The 12455-nt window shown below is 39.7% G+C and overlaps 1 protein-coding gene across 1 annotated transcript in view; it reads left to right on the top strand.

Moving 5' to 3' along the window:
• The first annotated feature begins 677 nt into the window (after positions 1 to 677).
• MTHFD1 (methylenetetrahydrofolate dehydrogenase, cyclohydrolase and formyltetrahydrofolate synthetase 1) overlaps positions 678 to 12455 on the top strand; it is an 89003-nt gene continuing 77225 nt past the window's right edge. The window contains 1 exon segment of the mRNA XM_036735182.1: positions 678 to 884. Coding sequence (XP_036591077.1) covers positions 844 to 884 — 41 coding nt within the window. The 5' untranslated portion in view covers positions 678 to 843.

Below are 12455 nucleotides of genomic sequence, written 5' to 3' on the forward strand. Positions count from 1 at the left end.
TATAGTTTGCAGAATCAGGGTACCTGGTTTATTTTATTTCATTTTTTGATAGGAAAAATATAGCCTTACTCCTTTACTACTGATACATAAGAAAACGCCCGACACGGCAGCATATCCTTATGTCAGTTAAGCGGCGCATATCGGCTATTGCAATACCCTCCCGATCAAAGCGAACACATTTTCTCGGAAACCAGAGGTAAAGTCCAAAGTGTTTTTTATGACAAGGTTGTTTGTGAAAGCCGAATCAGGCGCAATGGGGAAACGTTCATATTTGTCCCTTAGGACCTAACGTAATCGAGCGCCGACGCCAGCTAGGGGAAGGTTAGCCAAGTGTCAGCCTAACGGGCCCAGGAGACCCGCTCACACGCTTCCTCCGGATGTAAGGATGTACGCATGTACGCATGTACGCAAAACACACCCACCACCCCTCCCTCAAGGGAAACGGTTCCCACCCCCTCCAACCAACCCCGCCTACCCTTCACCGCCCCTCTCCCAAGCCTCCTGATTAGCTAGAATCGAGAGCGAGCTTGAACAAACACGAGCGAGCGGAGTCCTTTTCCCTCCGCCTCCCACTATAATGAAGCGTTCCGAAACCCATGTTCCCTCCAGCCAATCACTAGCGGCTTCCTCCTTCCGTCTTCTTTCTCCCCTCCCCTACTCTTCCATTCCTCCCCGCTGCTCTATTTACCGCGCGCGCGAGCGCTCCTGAGCCCAGCGCCTGCGTAGTAGCTATCGAGCCTCTAGGTGGCAAACACGTGGGGTCTGTTGGTCGTGCGCTGCTCCAGAGTGTTATTGAGCTGGAGGACTGTGAGACCCGAAGAGGGCTGTGGGCAGAGAAGAGCTATGGCGCCAGCAGAAATCCTCGACGGGAAGGTGATCTCCGCGTAAGTCACAAGTCGTTCCAGCTTGGGGGCAGGGTTGGGCTTTGGGACTGGGGGAGTGGAGGGACCCCACACCTCCTCGCCCGTCTCTGGATCTTGCCAGATCTGAGACGGGGGGGAAGGAGGCAGAGTTGCCCGAAGTGGAGCAAAGGGCCCCGTAGGAACTTGATCAGGGATACACTTGTTTGCAGAGGTGGTCCTAGGTCCTAGAGGAGGGGTCAGATTCATGGCAAGGCTTCCCCATGGGATCTGCCTTCCTCCCATCCTCCCAGGTAGTAGGACACTCCCACGGTGGCCTGGGACATGACCTGCCCTTTCCTTTAATAAAATTTCCTATTAAGTTACGAGGATCGTCAGGGACCACTCCTATGTCTATACTGTTTGGAATCCGGGCAGTGTTTTTGATCGGTCCCCTCCTGGAATCCAGGGAATCTTAGCACTTGTTTAAGCAAAAAAAAAAACAAAACAAACCTATTTTCTCCTCTTTCCCACGCTTAGTATTGAAGCGGATCAATGATCATTTTCATTGTTGCTACCCTTGAGAACCTTGCTGGGACTGATCCAGAAGTACACTTGGTGGATATGGGATTGTCAGAAACTTCTTGCGGGATCCTGCCATGTGTTTCCTTTCCGAGGAGTTGAAGAACTTAAAATTCCCTGAGGATTGGATTAGCAGGAGGGTGCTTTGATGCATTATTGTAGTTGTAAAGGTTGAAGGTGTGGATAAGGAAGATACATTCTTTTGGAATCCTGCTTCTGGGACCCTTGACCTTATCTGTTACTTAATAACTGTTACAACTTAAGTAGCAAAGTCCCACAAAAGCTGTTCTTAGTGCACCAGGAAGGTAACTTATAGCATAGTTGCTCCCAAAACCATACTTTTGGAGTTTAGAGATGCAGAGAGAAATGTAAACCGGACTGTAATGGAGGTAGCTAGTTTGGGTGAAGAAATCGCAGTTTCTTGGACTGAAAACTTGGTGGGGGGAGGAGAGAGGACAAATCATGTAGCTGAAGAATTGCTGTAGACTTGAGAGCAGAGACTGTTTTTTCTTTCCTCTTTTATACATAGTGGGCAAATAATAAAAGCTTGTTGCATTGAATTCAAGTATTTGAAAGGTTATGATGCACAAGAGGATAGATTTATTCTGCTTGGCCCTACAAAACACTACTAGGAATACTGAAAAGAAGTTACAGAAAGCCTGAGTGAGGCTTGATAGAAGAAAAAGCTTCCTAATGATAGAAAATTGTTATTATTATGACAGAAATTGTTAATACCAGATGTAATATGGACTGCCACACCTTTAAGATCCTAGTAATGTCATAATTTCGATATCTTTACATTCCTGCTCTTGAGATAATTTGCTCTTCATTAGGTTGAGTTGAACTACACCACAAGTCCCTTACCGAGCCACCCAAAGAATTTACCTTATAAAGGAACCTAGCTTAAGATGGATCTCAGCTTCTAAAGTCCATGTCCCCTTCCATTGGGATTTGTGCCATGAAGGGCAAAATAGGGAAAATGAATTGGTTTTTTTTGCCCTGATTGCCAGGGCCCACTGGGGTCTCATGATCAGGCCTTGCTATCTCATGCTATACCTCCTCCCCCTCTTTTCTTAAAATTATAAAGAACCTTTCTTGAGCCTCTTAGATGAGAAATCCATTGCGCTCTGCACTCATGAGACGTCCCCCAGGGTGGCAGTTTTGCTACCCTTCTATCTTAATTAAAGATGCTTTATCTCTCACCTCATGGCTATGATTTATTTCAGGACTTGATACAAAAATTGAAGTTAGTCAAAAAAATAGAGTGAGGTCCACTCTACAGTACAAGCATTTTCTGAACACATACTACATGCCAGGTACTGCACCAAGTGCTTTACAAATATTTCACTTGATCCTCACAATTCTGTGAGATAAGTACTATTACTGTTCCCATTTTACAGGTGAGGAAACTGAGGCAGATAGGGGTTGAGCGACTTGCTGATAAGTGTCTGAGGCCAGATTTGGGCTGAAAGTAGTAGGTTATTAATTTGTTCTGGAGGTTTTCAAGCAGAGGTCGGGTGTGTTTTAGAAAGGATTCTTGTTCAGATGTAATTTTGCCTGTGGCCTAGTGGGTTTTGTCAGTTCGCCAACTCCACCAAAGTTCTCAAGGACAGCAACAGTGAAAACGACCTTTGACTGGTATCCTGAAGGGTAGCACTCATGTGACTGCAAGTTGTTGGGGTTTTTTTAATTTGTTTGTTTTTTAAGATGAACAATTAGTAAGGTCTCTGAGGCTCTTTCCTACTCTAAATTTGAAATGGTAAGTCATTTAGTGTCACTGGGCCTCAATTTCCTCATATGTAAAATGAAGAGATTGGATTAGTTGATCTCTAAGGTTCCCCTGGCTCTAAATCTTTGATCCTATGGTCAGTGTCCAAAAAGGCAGCTAAATGGCACAATGTGCTGGGCTTGGAGTCAAGTGGGCTCAGATACCAGCTGTGACTCTGGGCAAGTCACTTAACCTCTGTCTGCCTCAGTTTTCTCATCTGTAAGACAGGGATAAAAATAGCAACTACTACCTTCCAGGGTTGTTGTGAGATAGTATGAAATATTTTTAAAGTCTTAGCATAGAACTTGGCACAAAGCAGACTCTTAATAAATGCTTATTTCCCTCCTTCCTTGTGTTAAGTTTCTGTTTCTCCTTGTTTGGAATCCTACATCTTCTTTTCTGCTTGTCATCATCATATATTGCTAACTTTACTGGTGTTATGTTTCAATTAAAAAAATGATTTTTATTTTCTATGTACTTACCAGACACTATCTCAAAGTATTTTTTTTTTCTCTCTCAGGTAGTCTTTTTCAGTAAGAATGATTATGAAAGAGATGAAACCTGGGCCTCCTGCTTGTGCATTTCATTATCTCCCCAAAATGACTTGTACTGAAAATTGGACCTTCAATACCTTTGAAATATTTCTATCATTTTTGCAAAAGTGTCACAAAATATAAAGAGCCATACGTGTATATGAAAAATTATTATTGATAATAGAATTAGTAGCATAACTATGTGCTTTATTCAGTGCTTTTTTAATCTAATCAGCAGTTAATTGCCAATGCAATGTAAAATACTTCCTTCCCTCAATGAGTTTATATTCTCTTATAGTAGAAACTTCATTGATTTTTGAACTAGTTGTATGTAACTTAGGAGCTGGTTGACAACCTGGAGGCGCTGAAACCTGAAGCTGTGTCTTCTGAACCATTACATAGCCACATTTTTTGAACAGGCAACATCGTTACAGTGTTTTAGGCACATACCTGGAATAACTGTTAACCCTATTCTAGTCATCCTAAGAAAAGAAGAAAGAATGGCAATGATTTGATGCACAGAAAAAGCAAGAGCTGCAAAAGTACCATTTCTTGTATTTTCTTGGGGTTAATGCAAAACTCATAGAGACTCCAGTAATTTACCCTGTGGCCAGAATGTGAATTTGTCCACTAACGGAGTTGAAAGTAGTCTCCAAGACTGACTCCTAGACCCTTCTGTTTATCAAAGATTTCCCTTTAGTCAGCCCTGTAAGACAAAAGGCTAGGTCTTCCCCAAATGATTTTAAGTGTTGAATTTGCTCTGGATCCTAAATATAGAATTCTTTTGCCTCTTTTCTTTTGCTGGAAGGAAAGCTTTCCTTAGAACTATTCAGTCATTAATGTGAAAATATATGAATATATATGTAGAACCTATATCAGATTGCATGCCATCTTGGGAAGGAGGGGGGAAGAATTTGGAACTCAGAATTTGGAATTGAATATTGTAAACTAAAAAGAAATTAATTTAAAAGGAAATAAGAAATATTCAGTCATTCTTATTCACATATCAGTTCTTTTGGTTGCATCTTTCACAGAGCAATCCAATGGATTTCAGGGAACTTGGAAAGAACACTAACTAGTCTTAGGGTCAGAACTCCTGGATTTGTGTTCTGGCTCAGCTACACACAAAATCTCAGGATTGGAAGGCAATTTGGGGGCCCACTAGGCTAGCACATAAAGAAGTGAATCATCAGGTCTTTGAAGATTTTGAAAGGGAAAAGGTAGCCCATTCCAGTGTGGGAAAGCTCTACTTACGCTTAAATTTTCCTCTTTGTCATTCAGCATCCAAGCCATTCAGTCAGCAAACATTCATGCTGCTTCTTAGCTGAGAAAAGAAAGACACCCTTGATTCTCAACTCACCGTGTAATGGGGAGATAACATGTAAACGTCCAAGAACAAAGAAGATGTGCAGCATAAATTGGAGATAATCTACGGTGGCCACATGCTAGTATTTAGGGGGCTTGGGGTCTTCTGGGAGGTAGGATTTGATCTGGGTCTTGAAGGAAACCAGCAGACAGAGTTGAGGAAGGAGAGTATTCCAGGATGGGGGAAAGCTAAAGAAAATGCCAGGAGCTGGGAGGTGGAATGTCTTATATGAGGAAGCAAGTATCACTGGATTACCGAGGGAATTAGGGAGTGCTATTGTATTGGTAATTAAGGTGGGACTTTTTTTACTGTTTTCTCTTTTAGCACTTATTTAATCAAATGCCCTTGTCAGTCCTGCCTTTCTTTCTTTGATTAAGTTTGGAGTCTTTGATGACTTCCTTCCCTCAAGGGAAAGCCCAGTTTGCATGGAGTGACATGTTTGGCTTTCAGGTCATATGGGTTTGAGTTGCACATTGTGACGCCCTTTGACCCTGAGCAAGATACATAAACCCAGAAGTTGGTGTTCCCCTTTGGGGCTCTCAGTCACTGGAAGAGTAGTGTGGGACTCTGGGCAGCTATTTTAAGAGCCCCCAGCTTATAAACCCAGATGTTGATGCTTTTCTGGTAACTGAATTGTGATTTGAATAAGGCAAAGTCTGTTGATGTTTGTAATTTCTGTTGGTATTTGTTCTGAAGTTCAGGCTGCTGGATTTTCCTCCTGAACTAAGTGAGTTATATTTGTATGTATGATTAAATTGAGATTGTTAGCCCCTTACAGTTACTTTCCTTAGTAAAGCAGATTAAAAGAACCTGTGTAAGTAGCCCTTCTGTATGCTAGTTGTTGGTATTACACAGTCACAGTAGCTGCTTGCAAGATTGTTGCTACAGCTGTGTGAAGTAAGGAGTCAGAAGACTGAAAAAGTAGGAGGGGGCCAAGTTACTTTGTAACTTTTACCCATTGTTCCTAGTTCTCCGCTCTGAGGACAAACAGAAGTCAACTTCTCTTTCATGTTTCCCCTCAGTCTTCTTTTCTCTGAGTTAAACATACTCTGTTCAAATATTGTCTTTATGACAGGGCACATCAAAAATTTGTTCTAAGCCTGTAAATTAGGAATTATTTTACTTGCACTACCCACCCCTCAGGGATTATGAGGACTGTCCTTTGTAAACTTTAAGGTGCCATATGAAACTTGAGGAGAAGCAGCATGTGAGTGCTAGAGAACTTTCCTTGGAGTTAGGAAGCCTGGGTTCAAGTCTTACCTCAGACACATGAGCTGTATGACCCTTGATAAGTCACGTAACATCAGCGCCAGAAGCAGGCAAGAACTCATTTCTCCCCCAAGTCAAATATATACTTAATTGTGTATATTAAGACCTTACACTGAGTTTTGGAAACCCATTTTTCCTGGTAGGCGGTAGATCCCAAATCTAATCGCTAAGTATGTCCTTTGCACTCTAGATGCCGACTCCTGCCTGAAAACTATTGCCCTCAAAAAGCTGTTCTCTTCTTACTTTCCTAACGCCCCTTCACCAAGTCAGGACCCCCAATCGATCAACAAACATTTGTCAAGGGCCTCCTGCATATCAGGCTTTGTGCTAGGGATTCAAAGGCAAAAATACAACAACCCCTGCTTCTCCCTCTGTCATTTGCTAAATATCTCCCAATTATATTTTCATCCGGTTCCCTTAGAACGAAATGAGCATTTAGTTCCTCCCAATGATTCCTCTGCCTCCATTCTCATTTCTATATGTTTCTCTATCTCTAAACACCAACCTCTGATCTTTCCAGCAGAGGCTTTTTGAAACTAGTGCCAGCAATTTAGATTACGTGGAATGAAGAATGAATGGGAAGAGTCGTCAGATTCATGTGAGCAGTGATCGGAGACTTTTACTTCAGCTGCCTTATTTAGTATGTGATATTATTATAACATAGTCTTATTTCTTATTCCATCTCTTCATGAATTGTTTCCCCAATCCCAGCAGGCCATTCCCCGCTTCTCTTGTTTTATGTAAACTGCTGCCCCTCCCACCCCACCCCCACACCCCTGCCCCATGCCTTCGGAGGATCCTTGTTTTCCTTAAAGGCTTAGCTCAGGTACTGGGGGCCGTCCCCAGTCATCCTGAGGAAAAAGTGAGGTTGGTGACTTTGCACAGCCCTCCCTCGCTTAAATCCAAGTCACAGCATCACCTTCCTGATGTCATGGTCTTGTCCAAGGACAAACAACATCTCAAGTACCACCTCTTCTTTGAAACTTTATTTTATTCTTTGCCTTCTCAGTTGTCAATGCTTTTTCTCTCCTCAAATAATCTTGCATTTACTTATCTAAATACATAAGAGTACATGTATAATTTTTGTCAGTGCCTAGCACAGTGCTATGAACATAGAAATCACTTAGTAATTATCTGCTGAGTTGAACAGGTGTATACTTAAGCACATTTGAAGATCCAAAAAACAGGCTTACATTACTCATTACTGTTACATCAGCTCTCAAAGGGAAGCCTTGGGATATCTCTGTAAGCCCAAATTCTGAACCCAGGGTTTGGAATGCTGTGATTAATTTTAAAAAAATAAGTTCAGGACCAACAATTTACAATTATATCAGGAGATGCTTGCCCGTGATTTTCTCAAGAAGTATCCAATGGCGTAGTCTTTTATTCCTGTATTAAAATGTTTTTGAGTTTCTGAATCCACAGATTTTTGTGTAGTGAATTCACACTGTCTCAAGTTTTTCAAATTATAACTTTTTAAAGCATTTACATAGGCAATAAAAAGCACCTTTTTTTGGTCTACCTTTTACCTGCTTTTGTTTATTTTGTTTACCTATTTCATTAGTGGGCAGCCCGGTCTATTGTGACAATACATTTCTGTAGAGAGTGTGGAATATTCCTTTATGAAAAAGTCATTGTATGGCCTTCACAGATCGTCTCATTTATCCAAAATTCCATGTTAAGAAAGGTAACTTCTCTTTGATCAGCCAAGATTTCTTTAAGAAATTGCTAATTGAGTGTGGCTTGCCTATGAACACCAATTTACAGATGTTATATATTTACAGCTTGTTATTGCTATGCTAGGAAGGAGGGGACTTTTTGCTAGGTGAAAGTTAGTTGTTGAGAAACAGCCCTTCCTTTCTGGGGAACTTGTACTGCATTAGAAATTCTGTAAGGGGTATGAGATGAGTTATAAATTGTAGTGCATTTTTCCCTAGAAACAATGTAAATTATGCGTAGCTTCTCAAGCTGCTTCTAAAATATGCTGTCAGGTCACTTTTTGGACTAATCTGGGAATGTAACCATCATTGATTATGTTACTTCTATGAGAAAATGCAGTCCAAATGCCAAAAAAACAAATTTTCGAAACAACCTCATTTAAAGTTAAGTGCTGCTTATAGTTCACTGACCTGGACAAAAAGATTTCATCCAGTACTCTTTTCAGTAACCAAAGTAGGTACAAACAAAATCAAGGCCCCGTTTAAGTGCCAGCTACTACCCGAAGGCTTTTGTGGTCTTTCTAGTTACTTTCTCAAATTACTTTGTATTTACTTAACTTTATACGTATTGTATCTCTCCAGTAAAATTTAACCTCCTTGAGGGCAGGGATTGTTGCTTTGGGGAGAAGGGGTGTCTTACTATCACCAGCACCTAGCAAAGTGCTTTACCTAATTTTTTGTCCTAATCCATGATTTTATCAGCATAGGGAACTTTGAGTAAGGAAAGTCCCTCTCTCACTACAGATGAGAGTCTCTTGGGAGTGCTGACCAGTTAAAAAACTTGTTCAGCCACTGTATGTAAGAGATAGGACTTAAACTGTGTCTCCCTGACTTGGAAGCCACCTGTGATACAGTGCCTTTCGTGCAGCAGGCATTTGATAACTTTATTAAATTGAATTTAAGCAAAGTGCCCAGGAACTCTTCATACTAGAAAGAGCTTTCTTTTTCTTTTCAATCAGTATACGGGTGTATCCCATTTTAAGAAAAGATTCTTCTTACAATTCAAACTTGTTATTTAGGAGATGATTATTTGCATTGATCATTTTTTCCCTTTATAAATGAAGTCATCCCCAATATCAGGTATTGTTCAGGTAGGCACTGTCTTCAGGAGTTGATGTGGTTGAAAATTTTGTCATCCTATTCCACCCTGATGATGAAATCCTGCAGACTTGGGCTAGTCTTTGACTGTCGCCAGACTCATATATAAGGGTCTCCTAGAATTCATTTTGTTGGCATAGCTTCTGAAAATCCATGGTCACCTTCATGATGCTATAAGGCCTCAGGGTGGGTGATTTCTCTAAGTATATTTAATATGTGATTTAATTTCAAAAGTTAACTTTCACAAACCCTTTTTTTCAGGAACACACTCAATAAATACTTCCTGTGTGCTAATTGGCTATGGTAGATAAAAGGGTAGAATAAGGTGCATTTCTTAGGGAACTTACAGTCTAGTAAGGGAGAAAGATATATACATATATATATATATTAATATATATATTAATGTATATACAGAGAGAGAGAGAGGGAGGGAGAGATACATACACACATGCTATTGCAATACACATAGTATATTATTTGCCTTGGAAATGATATAAACAAAAATTGGGAAGTCAAAGGAAGGAGAAATCACTTTCAGCTTGGGAGTACCCAAAGCAATAAATAATCCTAGCTTTCATTTTCACAGCCTTTTAAAGTTTACAGAGCAGTTTGCTTACAGTGTTGCTGCAAAGTATTATCTTCTTTTTGTAGGTGAAAGAAACCGAGGCTTAGAGAGGTTATTTTTGTCCAGTAAAAAACTGAGATTCATACTCAGATCTTAGCTTGACTTCAAGTTCAAGAGCAGAATGTCTTAATCTGGGATCTGTGAAATTTCCCTTTTTTTAAAAAAATAACTCTTCCAGTGTAATTGGTTTACTTTGTAACTTTGTGACTTCATTTTATAAGAAACATTCATCTGAGGAGTCCATAGACTTTATTATACCACCAAAGGCCTCTATGACACAATAAGGTTAAGAATCCTGCTTTAGAGGTAATCTAGTCTATTTGTCTTTTTTGATAGATGAAAAAACAAGCCCAGAGTAGTTATATGACTTACCCAAGATAACACAGCTAGTTAGTGTAAAATAACAATAATATTAATAGTGATAATATAAAAGCTGTTGAACTGAGTAAGTCCAGTACTTTTTGTGTCATATTTTGTTCCCTCTGACAAATAATTATCCACAAATAATCCCTCAGGTTTCCTTTTGGCCAATATTTTTAACTTCTCTGTTCTAATGAACAGGCAAGAAAACTGATTGGAGATACCTCTGTTGATACTGTTTACTGTTTTCTGAATTGCTAATCAGTAATGAAAGGCCAAAGTAATTGACTAAGTAGATAAATAATAGGAGGAAAATGAAGGGTTGGTATATGAAATGAAATTATAAAGTAATGAGACTGATGTCTGCTAACCATATGAAAATCAATTTTATGACTTGAGTCTTCCAGTATTATAAAGTCTTTCCTTATTTTTCCAGATTAACTAAATAACATCAGGGCAGCTAGGTGATGCAGTAGGTAGAGCACTGGCCCTGGAGACTTAAATTTGGCCTCAGATACTTAATACCTGTGTGACCCTGGACAAGTCACTTAACCCCAATTGCCTTACCTTTTCCCCCAGAAAACCCCTCTCCACTAAATAATGTCACTTCCCTTTAAGTAGGTGTTGTTCAAAGGTCCTGAAAGATTTGTGGTTGAACCTCCTGTGAACAGTTTTTTCATAAGTCCTATTGGGCTTCAGAAAATGTAACAGCTTTATCAATATTTCATCAATACATTTAAACTCTGTTTTAATTGCTGCATATGAAGACAGTACTTTTGCCATCATTGTCCCTAGCTTTTTTGTCTTCAAGATTCAGCTGGGCCTTAACATAGTTTTTAATTCCATGTGCCATTTATTGGGGCAAAAAGTTAACTGTCACAGTTCCTGTTAGATTTCTGTATCAAAGACAGAGAAAAAGAAAGGCCTGGCAATAGACAAATTAATTTAGAAAAGTTGAGAGTGTTGACTTAGTGTTGAATAAATAACCTTTTACCTTTGGTTTGCCTGCCTCTAACTGCAGACCTACTCTGGGTTAGATCTTTTTCATCAAATTCCTTCCCGCTTAATTGGATCAAGAGTTATTTGAAATGCTGTGTATTTGAATTTTAAACAACTTAATATGATTTTCAGGGTGTTTAGCTACTGAATCTGTAAAGAAGGAAACCAGAATTTGTTGAGCATCTACTATGTCCCACAGCAATAGAGAGCTTGACAGTTATCTCATTTAGTCCTCATAAGAACCTTGGGGGGTAGGTGTTGTCATTTTGCCCGTTTTATATCTGAGAAGACTGAAGCAGACGTAGGTTAAGTAACTTGCCCGGAGTCCTATAACTAGTAAGTGAGACCTGATTTGAACTCAAGTTTTCCTCATTCTAGGCCTACACTCTATCCACTGAATCCAAAGAGCAGGTGAAGCTTTATAGCTAAATCATGAGCTGATGATACAGCAGCTCCACTACAATACTTCGTTCAGCCCTGCTAGTGACCTGCAGGTGATGCCAGCTGTCACTGTGAAGTTGAAGATTCATTCATTTATATTTCATAGCATTCAAAGCTGTTTCTTAAGAAAGCAACATTGTAGATACCACTTTACCGTGTGGAGATTTATTTTAAAATCACTTGGAGATCCTTGAATGAAAGGACATCGTAAGTCAGAATGTGAAATACTGGTTTATTGACCTTATTAGGCCCTGAAATTAGGCTTGCATGTGTTGTCAGAGAACTTAAACATTTCTGTTAACTTGGGACTGAAAAATAAGGAAATATCCATTCCTGAGTAAAATGCCTGAAATTTCTAAAGTGGTTTGAGGTTATAAAGTATTTTCCTCACACCTGACTCATGAGGTAGACTAAGTAACATCCCCATTTTAGAGATGAAAAAAACAGACTCAGAGAAGAGGTTGTATAATACCAAGGAAAATATTTCGTTGGTTGCCCATTCTTTATTTTGTTGATCAGTATTTTTTAGTTTTGCTGTCACATTAGTAAAGCAGGCTAATAGACAAATTTTCTTCCACAATATGAAATTAGTTTGGTAAACTTCTTCAGTTGACTTTGGTTTTTGATAACTACATGTACTTTTCAACTAGGATAGCTAAAGTAAAAAAATGTACTTCATTGAACACCAGGTGGTGTCACAGTCAATGGCTTGTATTTATACGTGTTTCTGTTTTATCATATTTTCTGATAAAGTATTTTCAGACAGAATTGGATTATGGAACCAAATGTCAGAGGCAGAGTCAGAATGAACAGGAGAGATCCCTCAACAGAGTATTAGACTGGAAAGCAGTGGAAGA

Source organism: Trichosurus vulpecula, chromosome 8 (assembly GCF_011100635.1).
Source record: "Trichosurus vulpecula isolate mTriVul1 chromosome 8, mTriVul1.pri, whole genome shotgun sequence".
Classification (NCBI taxonomy): Eukaryota; Metazoa; Chordata; class Mammalia; order Diprotodontia; family Phalangeridae; genus Trichosurus; species Trichosurus vulpecula.